Source organism: Trachemys scripta, chromosome 12, assembly GCF_013100865.1.
Source record: "Trachemys scripta elegans isolate TJP31775 chromosome 12, CAS_Tse_1.0, whole genome shotgun sequence".
NCBI lineage: Eukaryota > Metazoa > Chordata > Testudines > Emydidae > Trachemys > Trachemys scripta.
Window position 1 is genome coordinate 30,581,579 of NC_048309.1, and position 19,037 is coordinate 30,600,615.

Here is a 19,037-nt window from a genome sequence, read left to right on the forward strand (position 1 = left end):
CAGCAATCCATGGTAATGCAGGCCCATGCCTGATAGAAGTGGGACAACCGGTACACAAACGTAGGGGAAATAGGCTCCAGACACCATCCTGGTATGCCATCCTCAGGCGTACCCTCAAAAGGCCTGTTTAGACACCACCAAATGTCTTGGGGGGCAGGTGCTCGGGCAGATGAGGATTGGGACAGAGGCTTCCTTCTATAGCCTGTTCTTTTTCCTGCTGTATTCCTGTCTCTTCTGCGGAGGGTAGAACCTGGCCATTGGTTGGGGCTTATAGTGCTTCCTAGCAGGAGCTGGTGTACATAGACCCAAGGATTTCAGAGTAGCCCTCGAGTCTTTCAAGATATGGAGCTTCAAATCAGTTTGCTCTGAAGAGAGTGATTTGTCTTCGGACAACAGGTCCTGGATTGCCTGCTGGACCTCATAGGGCAGACTCTCATGACCACTACCACCAAAGCCATGGAGCAGGCTACTGTGTCCAGAGCCGCCTGGAGGGACGCCGTGGCCACCGCTTTGTCTTCCTCCACTACAGCCGAAAACTCACCCCCAGATTCCTGCAGCAAGAGCTCCCTGAACTTTGCCATAGCACTCCAGGAATTAAAGTCATACTAACCCAGGAGCACTGGGTGGTTGGCAATCCTGAGCTGGTGGCTCAGTAGAGTAGACCTTTCTGCCAAAAAAGGTTGATTTTTTTGGCATCTTTGGCCTTAGGGCTTGGCACCTGTTGCCTCCGTCTCTCCCTTTTGTTCACCGCAGAAACAACCAGCGAGCCTGTTGGGGCGGGAGGGCAATATACAAAAATGTATACCCCTTGGGAGGGACAAAGTACTTCCTCTCCATCCTCTTAGCAGGAGGTTGGAGGGATGTGGGAGTCTGCCAGAGAACTTTTATAGGCTCCAGGATGGCATCCTTCAATGGCAGGGCTACCCATGATGGTCCTGAGGCCATTATAATATCCACTAAGGCATGGGAGGATTCAGAGAACTCCTCTGGTTGAATGCCCAGGTTCTGGGCTACCCTCCTCAGGAGTTCTTGGTGCACCCTATAATCCTCCTGGGTGGGCACCATAGCTGTTCCCACCACTGCCTCGTTGAGAGGGGAAGATGGAGAAGCCTGCACAGGCACCTAGCCCTGTATTTCTCCCTCTGCTCCAGATAGGTCCCGTGAGGGGGCATGCTCCTGCTCAGCACCAGGCGACCGATCCCTGTTTCAAGAGAGATGGCTGGGGAGCTCGTGCCACCAATATCGCAGAATACAATCTTATGGACTGGGACCCCTGGATAGGTTGGAATGCTCAGGGATTCCAAAATGGCCACTGCAGGGGCATTTGCCATTGTGCTGATGGCCATGCCACCAGTAGCATTCCCCGGCCCATGTCCAGTCGCAGAGTGCTGCCTATTGGAGCAACGTCTGCTCCTGCGTGAGGCTTAGGACTTTGCTCCCGAATCAGAGTCTGAGGAGTGGCTTCTTGGCAACCAAGGCAGGGCACTGCCGACCAGTGCCAGAGAGTGGTGCCATGAATGAGGGGATTTGTGCCACGCCATCATGATCAGCTCGCCCTTCACCAGCACCTGTCTCGGTGCCATGGTGGCCCTCAGTTCTGGTGCGGCCACTGACTGCTCCCGAATGGCCAAGGATGGTGGCACCATGGGGGAAAGGAGGTCCCCCACAGCCTCGGGCATAGACGGTAAAGCTAGGGCCGTCATGCCGCGGTGGCTCTCCCTTGGCGGGGAGTCCAATGGTACTAGACTCAACGACACCCTTTCCAGGGCTGGAGTCGATGATGCTGCACACCCTGTTGGCACCTCCAAGTGGCCCAGCACGGGTTGCACTCTACCAGAAGAGTTATCGCCTGCAGACCTCGGGGTTGGAGAGTGCCTCCAGTCCGTCTTTTTTTGCTTTTTCTTAGGCACCGGCGATTGTGTGCAGTGCCAAGAGTCCCGTGCCAGAGTTGATTTCCTCTGTGCTGGGGACTTACATTGGTGCTGGAAGCCCCAAACCATCAGTGGCAAAGTCCTTCCTTGGTATCGGGGATGTGGAACGGAACTGCACCACCCTGAGAGACTCCAGAGCACTTCTTACTAACCTATAAGTACATGGTTCCGATTCCCCGTGAGCAGCTCCAAAGGGGGATGGAGCGCTGCTTCCATATGGGGGAAACTTAAGTCTAGCATCCCTGTCCTTTTTTGTCCCGGGCCTGAAGCTCCTGCACCATTCCTGCACGTGGGCCTCTCCCAGGCACTTAAGACAGCTATTGTGTGGGTCACTAACTGACATCGGTTTGTGGCATGCCACACATGGTTTGAACCCTTGGGACCAAGGCATACTGTGATGCAGGGCGGCCTAGCCCCGCTAAGCGGGGATCGCGACTACCTATATTACACTACTTAGCTAACAACTAACTTAATCCTAACAGTAACTATTTAAAATTTTTACTGAAAAAAGTCCACTGAAAAAAGGCATTTGCAGAACGCAAGGGACGAGCCGAAGTTCCAGCAACCATCACGGGTGGTAAGAAGGAACTGAAGAAGTGGTGGGGTGGCAGCCCCTATATGCCAGCGCTATGAGGGCATGACTCCAAGGGCACCACAGCCGACCTGACGGATACCACTGGGAGAAGGGAATGGGGGACTTTCCCACGGTGGTACATGCACACCTACATTGGAATGGACATGAACAAGCACTTGAACAACATAAACAAAAAAAAGGATGTACACCCATTTTAAAAAACATGACCTACAAAGATTATTTAATACCCTACTGAGATGAATGGAAGCAATTCACATCTCCTAGAGCTATTGTTTTAGTCTTCCTGCTTACAATCTCATAAGACAATCCGGTCACATCTGCAATTTTTTCTCCAAATCATAAGTTAGCTTTTTTTTTTTTTTGGCAGACTCTTAAATTCTGCAAAAACCAGTAAGTTCAAAGTTGTACGAGAAAAAAAGTGTTCTAACTCCCACTCACAGCCCTTGCTCTTGTTGCACTGTCACAATGAGGATTTTTAGTAGGCTTTATTCATTTCAGACACTTAACATTAGTTCTCTCTCCTTCCTGGGAGGACTTCACTCACATCCAACCTGGATTTGTTGATATTCTTGCATGCTTTATACCATGCTCATTTATAAGTATGACATTACCTCAGCATATGTAAAAAGCGAAACCAAGTCTGTGCAATGCACTCGTTGTCCATTTCAGGAGGAATCAGACTGGCATCTTCATCAGGAATTTTAAATGGAGGAAATGAAGGTCCATATGTAAAACGCAGCAATCTAGGGGACAAGTCAGTAAGGCTGTCATTACATCAATACTCCTCACACTTGCACTGTAGTTACATTTGTAAAAAGATGCACCATATATTGTTTTAAGCACATCTAAAATAAAAAACTACTCACAAACCTTACTAAATAAATCATGAACTTTTTACAGTCATCCATTCAAAATTAAACATCAATCCATTTAACCCTCGCTATCCCACCCTTCTCAAAAGCTTCAGCCTATAGCCTTGGAGCATGCCTGAAGTTCAGTGTGCTTGGACTCTGTCAGACTAAGAAGGCATTCCAGATGCCGGGGCCCTCTATGAAAACACTCTGCCAGCACACCCTAGCTGTTTAAAACCAGGGGACTACCAGCTTGTGTGCCATGTGTTTTTTTAACTGACAAGGTATCGCGCAAGGAGAGAGGCTGTTTCTCAAGTAATTAGGTCCCAAACCACTTAGGGCTTTTATTGATTTGAATCAACACATTGAATTACACCTGGAAACAAAGAGCCAGTGCAGATCCAGGTGAAATGTATGCTCTCCATGAGGTGCCAAGCTTAGCAAGCAGACCCACTACAATCTGCAGAAGCTGGAGTCTCCAAGTGGTCCTGAAGTATAACACCACAAAGTACATTACAATGATCCAATCTCAAGGTGGTAAAGGCCTGGAAAACTGAAGTGAGGTCACAGTTGGAAAGACTGATAACCTTCTGGCCAAGCAGCGATGGAACAAACCTTTCTTATGCTTTCTGACCATCCAAAAGAAACTTAGGATCCAACCCACCGCCACCTCCAATTCCTCTATCTTGCAAACCCATGAGAAATGGCAGACAGATTCCAATTAGAATTGTCTCATTCTTCTCCAAATTGAGTCCCTGCCACCTCAATCTCAAGTTTTTACTCTTCTCAAAATTATCCAATCGGGGGGGGGGGGGGGGGGAGAGGGAACAAAACCTCACTTGATATTTTCCACTCCAACTAGTGCCCCATCTGAGCTAATTGAGACTGCTGTCTGTGACGCTGCATGGAATATGGGTGAACATTTAAAATACCGATACCAATATTACAAAATAGCAATGAATAGTATACAATATATACCTTACATGGCGTCAGTGGAAAAGTTATAATCTGCTAAATATGATAATATTGTTATATCTATCTATAGCTAATCTTCGTATCATGAATTATAAATGTGTGTGCTATAGCTGTATCTCAAACTTGCCCTGTGTTTCTGGGAGACACCCCCAGACAGATTAGCATCAGCACTATCCAGCCTGCTTGATGGCCCATCAAGGGCAATCAGCTGTACAACGAACCCATTGAGAGAAGCCGGGGCTACACCTAGTCAGGGGGACATGTAGGGACATGCTTATGGACAGGGGACTCCAAATACTTTTCCATGCCCTTGTGCAGTGAGCTTGTGTTTGGGACAAAGGATATACAAGCCACATGGCAAAGGATATAAAAAGGCAGCTGCATCATCTCCAGTTTGTCTTCAATCCTGCTTCTCACCTCTGGAGTGAGTTTTCTACAAATTGAAGCTTTGAAAAAAGGACTGATAGACCCATCCAAGCTTTGGATATGGTCCACAGATACTTTACAAGCCACCAAACTCTCCAGTGCTGTTAAGAACCTGATATATGAACTCTGAAGTCATATGTACATGTATCTAATTACTTTGACTCTTTAACAACTCTCTTCTCTTTTATTTCTTTTCTTATATAATAAAACATTTAGTTTTAGATAATAAAGGATTGGCTGGCAGAGTTATATTTTGGGTAAGATCCAAACAAGTACTGACCTGGTACTGTATCTGGTCCTTTGGGGATAAGAAGAACATTTTGTAAAGTGAACAGAGTTTTAAGTAACTTCTCACTTTACTGGACTTAGTCACGGATTGGGAGCCAGAAACTGGAATGCAATAAAGGGCGCTGTGATATTTATTTATTTTTAAACTTCTGGATAACCAGCGTGGGGGATCAAAAGCACAATTTTGTGACTGATTGGTGAATCAAACTATAGGGTTAATCACCAGTTTTGGGAGAATCTGCTCTCCTTTCGCAGCCTGTCCTGACCTTGGCATTTTCAGTCTGGGCTACTCCAGGCATCCCAGGTCACAGGCCACACTTTTCATTAGCAGCAAATTTGTTATACTAGGAAGAGCAGGAAAGAAAATCAAGTTTAAGAGGCCAAACTGTAGGACAGCAAGAGCAATGTCCAACTGGGTGATTATGCTTTTCTCGACATTGTATTTTCACACCTAGACATTATAGTGATTTGCACCTGATAAATGCTGAAGACAAATTCATGTTGGGTAGTAATTTAATTGCTTTCGAAGTAAGAGCTAAGTTAAGGTTTAACTCTTTAACCAGTTCCTCTAACACAATGAGGGTATATCTTCACTGCAGAGTTAACTCAGGTGATCGGATTCAGAACCCAGGTCTAAGCAACCATACTGCAAAGCCCTACCCGAGTTAGTGTCTTCACTGGTGCTACACTGACCTCTGTCTCTCACTAGGGGTGCTGGGGGCACATCCTATGGTTCTTGGTGCTGCAATAAGCTGAACTGCTCTGGGATTCTTTCCCAGTGAACTGTGGGAGAACTTGTCTGTCCTTATGAGAACATGGGGCAAATTGTGGGAAGGAACTAGATGACTACCAGCACGTGAGCAATTTAGCCTGTGTCCTCAATGCAAAATGGGTGGGTTACCAGCTCAAGTGAAAGCAGAACCTGAGCCTAGCCTATACTCCAGCAGGTCCAGCTAGCCTGGGTTTAGAGCACAACTAAATTTGGGTGAAAGATTTGTTTTCTGGTGGGAGAGCCGGTAAAGGGCAACATCTCAGAAGATTCCCAGTTAATTCTGAAGTGAAGAAATACTCTTAATATTTTGATAGGAGTTCATATGTCTGTAAAAACTTAGATATGTGACTAGCCAATCACCATTGTTTTGATTCAGGAAACCTACTCTGAGCATATTACTAGCAGCCAAATTCAGGAAAGTTGTTTATTGAAAAGTCACTTTGCCCTTTGGCAGTTGGATTGGAATTTCTTTGGGCTAAAGGTACTCATGCAGACTTGAAGCACCACTGAGCTTAAGGTTAGCATCAAAAAAACCTCAGCTCTTTAGATATTAGAATTAAATAAGCAAACAAATCCACAACAGAAGTACTACATTTTACACAAATGTCACAGAACCCACAGGTTACTCTATATCAGTGGCATTAAAACTGTTAGACAACAACAGAGGGCTGTACGATCTGGGCATAAAGCATATGGAGTAGCAGTGGAACAGAACACTGATGCATGCTTTAAGGGAGTTACAACTGTTCTTTTCAAATCAATGAATCATAAAAACACATCATCTACCAACACAGCTACATCTAAGCAGCTAAAAATAGCCAGAAGAATTGTGTATTTAGTTGTGCAAAATAAAAGATGCCACACAAATATGGATATATATGTATGTATTAGGAGGAGGTGAGTAGCCCTCAGAGGTGAAAGAGAAGGTTAAAGACTATTTAGAAAAGCTGAACATGCACAAGTCCATGGGGCCAGATCCAATGCATCCGAGGGTGCGGAGGGAGTTGGCTGATGTGATTGCAGAGCCATTGGTCATTATCTTTGGAAAAAGTCATGGTGATTGGGGGAGGTCCCAGACACATGGAAAAAGGCAAATATATTGCCAATCTGTGAAGAAGGAGAATCTGGGGAACTACAGGCCAGTCAGCCTCACCTTAGTCCCTAGAAAAATCATGCAGCAGGTCCTCAGGGAATCCATATTGAAGCACTTGAAGGAGAGGAAGGTGATCATGAACAGTCAATATGGATTCACCAAGGAAAAGTCATGCCTGACCAACCTGATTGCCTTCTATGATGAGATAACTGGCTCTGTGGATATGGGGAAAGCAGTGGACGTGACATATCTTGACTTTAGCAAAGCTTTTGACACGGTCTCCCACAGTATTCTTGTTAGCAAGTTAAAGAAGAATGGATTGGATGAATTGACTATAAGGTAGATAAAAAGCTGGCTAGATCATCGGGCTCAGAGGGAAGTGATCAATGGCTTCACTAGCTGGCAGCCAGTATCAAGCGGAGTCCCCCAGGGGTCAGTCCTGGGGCTGGTTTTGCTCAACATCTTCATGGATAATGGGATGGATTGCACACCCAGCAAATTCACGGATGACACTAAACTGGGGGAGAGGTAGATATGCTGGAGGGTGGGAATAGGGTCCAGAGTGACCTAGACAAATTGGAGGTTTGGGCCAAAAGAAATCTGATGAGGTTCAAGAAGGACAAGTTCAGAGTCCTGCACTTAGGACGGAAGAACCCCATGCACTGCTACAGGCTGGGGACCAACTGGCTAAGCAGCAGTTCTGCAGAAAATGACCTGGAGATTACAATGGATGAGAAGCTGCAAATGAGGAAACAAGGGCACACTGTTGACAAGAAGGCTCACAGCATATTGGGCTGCATTAGTAGGAGCATTACCAGCAGAGAGAAGTGATTATTCCCCTCTATTCGGCACTGGTGAGGCCACATCTGGAGTACTGCATCCAGTTTTGGGCCCTCCACTACAGAAATGATGTGGACAGATTGGAGAGAGTCATAGAATATCAGGGTTGGAAGGGACCTCAGGTCGTCATCTAGATCAACCCCCTGCTCAAAGCAGGACCAACCCCAACTAAGTCATCCCAGCCAGGGCTTTGTCAAGCCGGGCCTTAAAAACCTCTAAGGATGGAGATTCCACCATCTCCCTAGGTAACCCATTCCAGTGCTTCACCACCCTCCTAGGGAAATAGTTTTTTCCTAATATCCAACCTAGACCTCCCCGACTGCAACTTGAGACCATTACTCCTTGTTTTGTCATCTGGTGCCACTGAGAATAGTCTAGATCCATCCTCTTTGGAACCCCCTTTCAGCTAGTTGAAAGCAGCTATCAAATCCCCCTCATTCTTCTCTTCTGCAAACTAAACAATTCCAGTTCCCTCAGCCTCTCCTCATAAGTCCTGTGTTCCAATCCCCTAATCATTTTTGTTGCCCTCCGCTGGACTCTTTCCAATTTTTCCACATCCTTCTTATAGTGTGGGGCCCAAAACTGGACACAGTACTTCAGATGAGGCCTCACCATTGTTGAATACAAGGGAATGATCACGTCCTGCAGAGGGCAAAGAAAATGATTAGGGGGCTGGGGCACATGACTTATGAGGAGAGGCTGAGGAAACTGGGCTTATTTAGTCTGCAGAAGAGAAGAATGAGGGGGGATTTGATAACTGCTTTCAACTACCTGAGGGGGGGTTCTAAAGAGGATGGCACTCGGCTGTTCTCAGTGGTGGCAGATGACAGAATAAGGAGCAATGGTCTCAAGTTGCAGTGGGGGAGGTCTAGGTTGGATATTAGGAAAAAACTATTTCCCTAGGAGGGTGGTGAAGCACTGGAATGGGTTACCCTGGGAGATGGTGGAATCTCCATCCTTAGAGGTTTTTAAGGCCCGGCTTGACAAAGCCCTGGCTGGGATGACTTAGTTGGGTTTGGTCCTGCTTTGAACAGGGGATTGGATTAGATGACCTCCTGAGGTTTCTTCCAACCCCAATCATCATCTTCTAAATACATGTGATGAGAAGCTGTACAGCATGGAAAATCTAGACATATTTTCAGATTTTAAGAAGCACTTTGACAGCAGACGTTTTCCTAGAGTTGAACCGAAAGCTACTGTAGACAAGATAAAAGGTCAGAACAATGGAACGTTATATGTAACAAGACTAGGTAACATTGTAATGCTTTGTATAACAGAGATATTAAGATTATACACAGACACAAAAAGACAATACACTGAACTGTTCATTTATGGAATGCTAACATTTACTAAAAATATGGTTAAAAGAAATCCATATAACCAAACTTCATAGATATTGAAGTTTACCTGGTTTTAGTAGGCATTTGCTTTGTTTACCAAAAGATTTTAGATGAGCTGCTCATTATTCAAATTTGCTATTGTGTGCAAAAGTGTGACCAACCATATCATAGATATGGTCACTGTATCTGCAGTTATGAAATAATGGACATGCAGTTATTCTGCAAATATTGGAATATATTTGTCCCTTTAAAACTGCATTCCACAAATGAACAGAAAATACCAAGCTATGAAAGACTCCATCACAGAAAACTGGCTGAACAACATACACTGTAAGTGTGTTCATCTGAATGTCAGTTTCTTTTGAGGTTTCACCTACCTGGAAGTAAGGGCACAGATAACCTTGCTCCACTGCTCCACTACAGCAGGGTGATGCCGCCAGTTGGCCACCATTTCTTTGGCAGTTTTCCAATAAGGGGGTGTTGGAAAGCACCGAGTGCAAGCTAGCAACCACACTTCAAAGAGCACACCAATCAGTTTCTCAGCCAGATTCTCAGCAATGCCACCTTATGCAGGAACAAAACAAACATTTAAAGCCATTTAAGACGCTAGATTTCTTTCAGCCATCTCCCCTAGGAAACCCTATTGATCCTAAAGGAATCTCATGGCTATCATGCTCATATCACTTTGAATTTATATAGATTTCATTTTATAAGCAATGTTTAAATACTCTTAAATCTATTCTGATCTACAACAGTACCATTTGCTTACTTTCTACAGGTGCATCCATGCTTTTAAAAAGTCCAAATGTTATAATTGATAGTGTAAAGCCTAGCCATATGGGTAATGCGAACACCTATGCAACAAGGGATTCACCTACTTAGACATGTTATCAACACAGTAACACATCACAGAGAGAGAGAGAGAGATCTGACCATGAACGTATTAGTTTACAGGTGGGTAGATACGGACGTGTCTTCACACTCTCTCTCTAGCTAGGGGGAAATAAAGATAATACGTAGCTGACAGACAGAACTATGGGACCACCAAGACAGAAGACCCAGTAATCGGAGTTTACAGTTGGATGGACAATCATGTGTCTTGCAGAGTATGTTCTGACAATTCATACAGGACAAAAATTGTTTAAGCAGGTTCAATTTCAGGCCATCCAACTTTAATTCAGAGTTGGAATACAAGAGATGGGTTGTTGTTCTTACATGGCCACCAGCAACTTTTGATTGTTTTTCAACAAGAAAACAAACCACATTCGGGGGCCAAAATCCCTTATATCCGTAAGCAAAGCAAATAAAAAAGGTTAAGACACAAACCTTGCACAGTGGGAGCTGCCAGAAGAGTGTCATTAATCTGTAGGAGAAACAATAATAAAACCTCCCAAGTTTCTCGAGCCATGATGGTTGACTCACGAGCCAATTTCTGGACAGCCTTCAAAACCTGCAAGCATAGTCTATTCTGACTGGACCCTGGGTCGTGCCTATAAGAGAAGAACACTATTAGAGTCTCTCTCTCTCAAAAATAAAAAAATAATAAGAATCTATACCTTTAAGATTGACTACAGTACCTAAAATTCACTGTGTTATATGCAAAAGAACTTAAAATGGCAATATTATTGAACCAAACTTTGAGCTAAGATGCTTCACGGGAATCCAAGTCTGCCTCAGTGTAGTGAAGTATACAGTACAATAGCTCTTTCATATGACAGTACACAAACATGCACTCATACAAAATGCTACACAATTACAGTTAGAGAAAGTACAGCTCCTTTGCATTATATTCCAATTGCTAAGTGAATGGCTCATCACCTAATGCCACGAGATCATGTAAAACACATAAAGACACATATGGGGTAGGCAGAGAGGCAGAATTAAAGTGTGGTATGTATTATTTTGATTTTTAAGAGTGCTCCTAATTATTCCAGGCACATGTAACTTACAAAGCTTACCAAATAAACCAGTCCCCAATCTGCCTCTGTCATCCCAGGAATGACAACTTTCATCTACGCCTGTCTATAGTCAGAGCATCCTTATTTAATATGTATATTACACGAAGCTTGGTCAGGATGGGGATCCTATTGTGCAATATGCTGTATAAATACAGACAGTGACATGATCCTGTTCCAAAGAGCTTATGATGTAAGAAGGGTATTTTGAAGTCACAGTTAGATTGGCAAAGATGAAGGAGCTGACTACCACATTAAGTATTTTTTTAAATGGCATAGGGACAGCAAAAGGGATCCGGACTTCCTCTTTGTGCAGGATATGCAGATTAGACTGACTCGATACCTCACATGTCACCAAAAAGGAGCCCACTTATCCAAGAGAATATATCCTAGACAAGACAAAAATAAACGTGAACATAATGGAGATGTCAGGACTCGCTTATGGCCAGATATCTACTTCAGAAGAGAAGTGTTGTATTGGGAAGCAGGAGAGAATGGTGCTAGCAAACTAGTTTGACTTCTTTGCCACCTCCTCCAATGCTTCCTATCCCCAACTGACCATAAGCCTACAATCTCCTAAGCTTTTTAAAAATTCTAGAAAAGTCACTAGAATAGGAAAGCAGATTAAGAAGATCCTCTGCATATAGAGAAAGCTTGTTCATGGAAGCCAGAGTTTTAATACATTAATTCTTAGGGTTATCCCATCATGAAAATAATATTGACTCTCATATACCACAGTGGAGTGAGTTTTGATGAGATTGTCTGGATTTCTCTACCCCTTTGAAAAGTCACTTTGTGAAATACAAAGATGAGATAGGGCAAGTGACAATGACAAAAGCTTTTCCATAGCACTAGCCATTATATGTCTTCTGTCACTCCATGCTTGATGACAGGATGCCATTAACATCATAAATTTATAGCATGCAAATGTCATGCATGAATCCCACCTGATTAGGAAGGGCAAGGCAAAAGCACTCACTCCATGCTCACACATTCAGGAGATTTTTGTGATGGAGGCAAATAGTTTGAAGCAGCAACAAACTAAAGGAGTTCAGGGCTTACAGAAAAGGGAAATTTGGGCCAGATTAAGGCATTTCAGCAGAGTACCATCTATAAAAAATTCCCCATACATACTTTTAAGACAAGATCTGCCAGAGCCTGAGCATTTTGTTCATCTAATGCAGTGGTTCTCAAACTATTATACTGGTGACCCCTTTCACATAGCAAGCCTCTGAGTACGACTCCCTTATAAATTAAAAATGTTTATATATTGAACACCATTATAAATGCTGGAGGCAAAGTGGGGCTTGGGGTGGAGGCTGACAGTTCATGACCCCCCATGTAATAACCTCACGACCCGCTGAGGGGTCCCGACCCCATTTGAGAACCCCTGATCTAATGCAACTGGAAGCATGTGTGGCACTGGGGCATTATCTGACTGTAACAACTGCCACTGCTATTGCATTTTAGTAATTCAATGCTTCTTGAATCAAGCACGGTAGCTAAGGTTAGGGTTCATTTCGTTGGGGCTAGAAGTCAGAGGCTGACATGAGAGGGAAGGATGTAGGTGACTTCTTTCTGGTTGATCAGCCAGCTACGAGCAATTCCAAGTTACTCTGCTCTCTCTCATTCATATTCATTGCTCTTGATGCTATAGGTCTCAAAAGTGAACACAGATTAACTGTTTTAGCACTATAACTATCGCAGGCATGGATTCTGTACATACTGCTGTTTTAGGGGACTAAATGTTGGTCTGAGTATTATAAAAATATTTATGAACACTTACTTTTGGGGGCATCAAGTCTTTTTTAACCTCTGTTCTCTACCTGCCATTTCAAGTCTGCTCATTTGTAACTAATTAGGTTGACTCGGGATAGCCAGCCTTCCTCATGCACTCATCTCCTAGATGGAGTATGTGCACTTGAGCTATTTTAGATATCAGCACCCTCTTATCACAACTCTGGACTACTGAGCTCCTGGCAGCTAATAGCTACATCACTTCCAGGGGGTAGGGAAGGAAACTATTTCACCAGGACCAAGAAAATGTATTTATGGTGTGGATTGAATGCTGTAATACAGGTGTAGGGAATACTTTTATTCCACAAAAAGAGGCGGCAGAAGTATTCTCCTGAATTCTACCCCCACCAGCACTCCCCATAGTATCTGAGCCTCTCCCACTTAAAACTCAAGATTATATTTTTTTTTCTAAGTTTCTTCCTTCCTTCCCAGCGTGCAGAATGAACACCTCATGGGTGGTGTATATACACACACAGAGCTTACTGGGGGGAAAGCCAATCCAAGAGCTCAGCTGTGCATTTAGCTTTGACTGTAGCAGACCCTGTGATCATTTTTAGCTCTCATGAGAGACAGTTCTGAGTCAGCTCCTGGGAAAGGTGCATTTCACCTTCGATTTGGACTCATTTTTGTTTGGGGGGGGGGAGAAAAAGGGGCTTGAAAATAAAGATATAGCTGCCAACAATTCTTGGTAAGTGCTGCCCCACTGCAGGGGGGCAACAGGAAGCAACAGGAGCTTGGAAGTGGTCTCCCTCACCCACTGACTGGGTGCTGCTTCTCTCCCTCCCAGCAGCTACCAGCTCCAGTTTTGCAGCAATCGGTCAGCTATTCTGGGGGGGTGGGAGGGGCAGGAGAGAGAAAACAAGACAGACCAGATACCAAATGGAAACAGCCAAGAGGACTGCTGAGCTGCCAAAAGCAGCCTGGAGGAGACAAAGTTCAGGCCCTGGAACATGGGGGAAGAAACTATGGGGAGCATAGCAGGAGGTGTATGGGGTAGAATGGGCGCATCATCTCTCACAGAGCTATCCAGCAGTCTCTCCGGCCTACTTTATTTCTATCCGACAAACGTTAAGTAAAATTCTGCTGAAGTCTGACAATGTGGACCTTAATTCTGTAGCCAGGTACCTGGAGCTGTAGCCTCTGTGGGAATTGTGGAATTGCTCTGGAAGCTTCTCACATTATAACTGATGTTTTTATTGAACTAAATATGAAAATGCAATCCGCAGAGTCTCACTTATCTGGATATAAATTTAGTTGATTTTATGCAGGCTCCCTATTTTCCGGTTTTCATTGTGCCACAGAATTTTAGGTTGATAATGCATAAAACTTTCAGAGCGGTCAGGGGAAGCTGCAAGTATAGCAGCCAGGTAGGAAACAGTTGGGGCTTTTGGCACCTAGAGAGGCCCAGGAGACCGTTGGGATAAGCACATTGGCTGGGTGTTCCTGTTAATGTGATTTAGGTCATCACTGGACAGATGAGTCACTACTGACATGAAGAGAGAATTTCACCCCTCTTAGATTATCATCCTAGGCTCTTTACAGACTCATGTAGACAACATTTTAAGGATGCATTTGGTTCATGCTTTCAAAGTCTTCATCACAGCTTCAAAGGGGGCTAGGGCTCCTAGAATACTTTTTTTTAAAATTGATAAAACAGAAGCCTAATTTTAATGTTATTTTTCTTAGCCCTCACCTTTTCCCTTACCCATCTCAGAAGTAAGTATCTGAAAATTAACTAGAATTTAAGGCCTTGGCTACACTTACCCGGTAGTTCGACGGCTGGAAATCGAACTTCTGGGTTCGACTTATCGCGTCTAGTCTGGACGTGATAAGTCGAACCCGGAAGTGCTCGCCGTCGACTGCGGTACTCCAGCTCGCCGAGAGGAGTACCGCGGAGTCGACGGGGGAGCCTGCCTGCCGCGTGTGGACCAAGGTAAGTTCGAACTAATTCGAACTAAGGTACTTCGAACTTCAGCTACGTTATTCACGTAGCTGAAGTTGCGTACCTTAGTTCGAATTAGGGGGGTAGTGTAGACCAAGCCTAAGTCTGTAGTAAGTTTAATACCCTTAGAAGGATGGTCCAGTGGTTAGAGTATTAGCCTAATAATTGGGAGACTTTGGTTCAAGTCCCTGCTCCACCAAACAACCTTCAAGACACCTTGACTTTCTGTGCCTTAGTTCCCCACCCATAAAATGGAGATAGCAGCACCTCCCTACCTCAGAGAGTACTGTGAGGGTAAACATATTAAAGATTGTTAAGGACTCACTGCTGTAATGGGGGCCATTAGGACTGCCTACATACAACTGAGACTCCTGACTATTTCCTTCGTACCCTCCACAAATCTTATTTAATCCTTAAAGAGAACAACCATATCTAGATACTGCTGCTTCTGTGGCCTGAAAGACCAGCTTGTGAAATCTCACCCACAACAGGCACTGACTTAACAGAAATTATGCCATCACAGAGCACCTACTCTACAGCTGCAGGGATCAGAGTCATTACAAAAATATAATAAAATAACTAAATGCCTTTGAGAGTTTCCCTTAGTCAGTGCTTGAGAATGCAGATAGGAGGACGAGGTTGGGGATTTCTCTGCCATGGTTTTTTGCTTGTTTAAATAGTCTGATCATTTTTTGCTTACTTTTGACCTTACTTTAATATAAACTAAAATGTCACTTCTACCTGTAGTCTGAGACCAAGTCAAAACTAAGATTATTAAATACTCAGGTATTAGAATGTGAAGCAAGTTACTGAATGGTCCTTTTGCTTTGCACTTTAGAGCTAATCATACAGATTAGCATTAGGTCTAGTCCTATGCTATAGCAAGAGTAGGTTGTGGTCAGCGTTTACTGTGTGGCCACGACATGTGTTTTGAACCGACTCTAAAGGCATGCAATACAAGCACAGTACATCCATCTACACTAATATATCCTGCAAGGCAAATGGCTTAGTTACTAAAAACTTTATTAAACAGGCATGCGAACTGGATGTGTTAAGCTTGGTGATAGATAAATGTAATTTTAGAGTCAGCCACTGACAGACGATACACTCCTCTTCTTCCTCATTTAATACCTGTGCGAAGTGCTTAAACAGATCATTGATTTGTATGTTATCATAATAGACAAATCATTCTTAATCACTAGATCAGAGTGTAAATTCAAACTATTGAAAACACATGAATGGTGGTTGTTGTAGACTGCAAAAACTGCTATCCATGTAGTCAACGGCAGCTTCAAGGATATAGATCTGATCTTCCTGAAGCTTTGCCTCAACAACCAGAAGTTTTTACCTCTTCAAATTTACCCTCCCTGTGGGCACAAAGAGTAGGATAGCCTTTATCAGTTTCATCAGGCACAGCACTTCCTAAAACATATTTTTATGCCCTGTGTTACATCAGCTGTCCCAGATTCCACATCTACTTTGACAAAGTAAAAAGTTTTCTAGCCTGCATAAACCTGATGTCAACTGACACCTGCTCAGCTTTTGACATATCAGTGCCAACAAAGTAATATGTCTAACTCTCAATGTGCACCTGAGACTGCTTTAAGATTTTGCCAATAGTTCTCTTAAATCGTAGTTTGATGCAAAATTGACTTCATTTTTTGTTTCATTTGCAAAATATTTCATAATTTTTAAAAATTGAAATCCATATTCAGTGAGTGTGGAAGAGGTGATGGAACAAGGTGGCAAGTTTTTGGAAGTACACATATTGCATTTTATGGTGCAGTTTAGTAAGAAGAGTTTTTTGTGGACAAAATTGATAGTTTCTGCTTCCATGGATTTCACGTAAGCAGCAGAGCCATCACGTATCTGTAGAGAATCAGTTCTAAAATTCTTGTATCCACTCATAAAAAGGGGATCTCGCTTATCAAAAAGCTTCCTATGCTGTCTGCAAATAAAAGTTATGTCATCTTTATGACATGAAACCTACTGATATTTACAGGGCTTTGGAGTGGAGCCTGGAGCTGGAGAGCGGAGCAGCGGAGCTGCAGGTTTTTGCCTGGAGCTGCAGCGGAGCCAGAGCACAGCTCCAAAACCCTGGATATTTAATCATCATGAATTCTGGAATGCATATTCATAGATATTAAGGGATGTCTATGATCACCCATCCTGACCTTCCTCATAACCCAGGCCAACAAATCTCCCTCAGTGTTTCCTGCATCAAGCCCACAAATTTCTTTCAGAGCTAGAGCATCTCTTTCAGGAAGCTATTTAGTTTTAAATTTAAAGACTGCAAAGGGATGGAGAGTCCTCCACATCCCTAGGTAAGTTGTTCCAGCGATTATTACCCCCTATTTAACTTCTGCACTTGATTTCTAATCTGAATTTTTCTAGTTTCTCTAGTTTCAACATCAGATCTCATTATGCCTTTTTCTGCTAAAATGAAATCTATCAGATACTTCTTTCCTACATAGGTAGTTGTAGATCATAATTATGTCAATTCTTAACTTTGTCTTGGATAAAGTAAATAGATTGTTTCCTAAGTTTTTCTGCTAAAAGGCATATTTTACAGACCTCAAATCATTCTTGTAGCTCTTTTCTGAACTCTTTTCATTAACATCCTTTAAGTGTTGACATCAGAACTGGACACAATATTCCAATAACTGTCTAATACCATATACAGATGCACCTTCTGTCTCCTAGTTCACAAGATAAACAGGAGCATATTAAACTATCTGCTTCCATAGAACCTGACCAGACCACTGTATGCGGAAGGTCATGCTCCTATACGTCAGCAAATAAGCAAAAACTTACTATTACAATAATTTTATGTTATGTTCTACATGGAATAGCTTCATGGGATTATGCAACTATCCTACCAGCAGCAAACCTGGCAAAGGCACAGCCCTTGTTGCAAGAGAACTGGCCATCGTTGGCAAGTCAGATTTCACTAATTGTCACAAAGAGCAACTTGCAGAGATCAGTGGACGGTACACATTCTTCTAGCAAGACTGTCCATCCACAGAGCCATGACAGTCACATGTTGGCTTTGCCATTAGCATGTGCATTGCTGCCAAGCTCAAAAGTCTATCTAAAGGCATAAGTGATCATCTCATGACTCTACAGTTGCCACTGAAACAAGCGGTACGCTACCACCACCAGAGCATACACTCCCATCATGACAAATGCAGACAGAGAAAGAAAAGTTCCACAGTGACAGACAAAAACCTCAGTGTTTACACTGGCATCCAATAAACTGATCATCAAAAAGGGGTCTTCAGTGCGAAGGTGGAAGTAATGCAGTCAACTGGCAGAATACCATAGGACAGCATGGGACTGGGAAAGAATAGCAATGAAACTCTGCTATTCAGTGAATGTGTCAAGCAGCAGCTAGTGATCATGAAAGCCTTTTTCCACCTACCAGACCAAAAAGAAATCCTCATGGACACACCCAGGATTCAAACAATGGCATCTTATTGACTATACTATCATCTGGCAGCAAGATCTACAGGACGCATGAATAACTGCAGCCTTGCACAGGATAGACCATCGCATGATATGCTCCAAAATTTTATTTGTTAATATGGTAAGCACACCGCAAGTCATTATTTAAATCAGTGGTGGGCAACCTACAGGCCGTCAGGGTAATCTGCTGGCGGGCCACGAGACAGTGTTTACATTGGCCGTCCGCAGCTCCCAGTGGCCACAGTTTGCCATTTCTGGCCAATGGGAGCTGCGGAAAGGTCAATGTAAACACTGTCTTGCGGCCAATGACCGGACGCAGGTTGCCCACCACCGATTTAAACCGATCAGATAGCTCAACATATAGCAATTACAAGATGAAGCTACATAAGCGCAGCTCTGCAACAAACATCAGAGCAGCTCTGCCTGACCTTGCTGGCTTGACTTCTAGTGCTAATGTAAACAGTGAATGGGCAGCTCTTCACAATACTATACATTAAGCAGCTTTTGCCATCTTGGGTACAGCAAAATGACATCCCCAAGCCTGGTATGATGAGAATGACTCAGAAATCCAACCGCTACTAATTCATCCTCTGCTCACCTGCCAGTTCTTCCCCCCTGGTTATTTTTAGTAAAGTCAGACAGGCCACAGCTTCTGTGAATTTTTGTTTATTGCCCACAACTGTTCATGACTTTTACTAAAAATAACCATGACAAAGTCTTAGCCTTAGTCACAAGACCAAAGACTTCTATGCTGCTTTGAAAGATGT

General features: G+C 43.6%; 1 protein-coding gene across 6 annotated transcripts in view; it reads right to left on the bottom strand.

The window, feature by feature from the left end:
• Nucleotides 1-19,037, bottom strand: part of RALGAPB (Ral GTPase activating protein non-catalytic subunit beta) — a 135,483-nt gene that overhangs the window by 99,191 nt on the left and 17,255 nt on the right. For all 6 annotated transcript variants that reach the window (XM_034788059.1, XM_034788060.1, XM_034788058.1 and 3 more), the window contains exons 4-6: nt 10,438-10,601; nt 9,489-9,675; nt 3,138-3,269 (exon numbers count right to left, since the gene is read on the bottom strand). In XM_034788059.1, the coding sequence (XP_034643950.1) occupies nt 3,138-3,269; nt 9,489-9,675; nt 10,438-10,601 (483 nt within the window). The remainder of the gene's footprint in view (nt 1-3,137; nt 3,270-9,488; nt 9,676-10,437; nt 10,602-19,037) is intronic.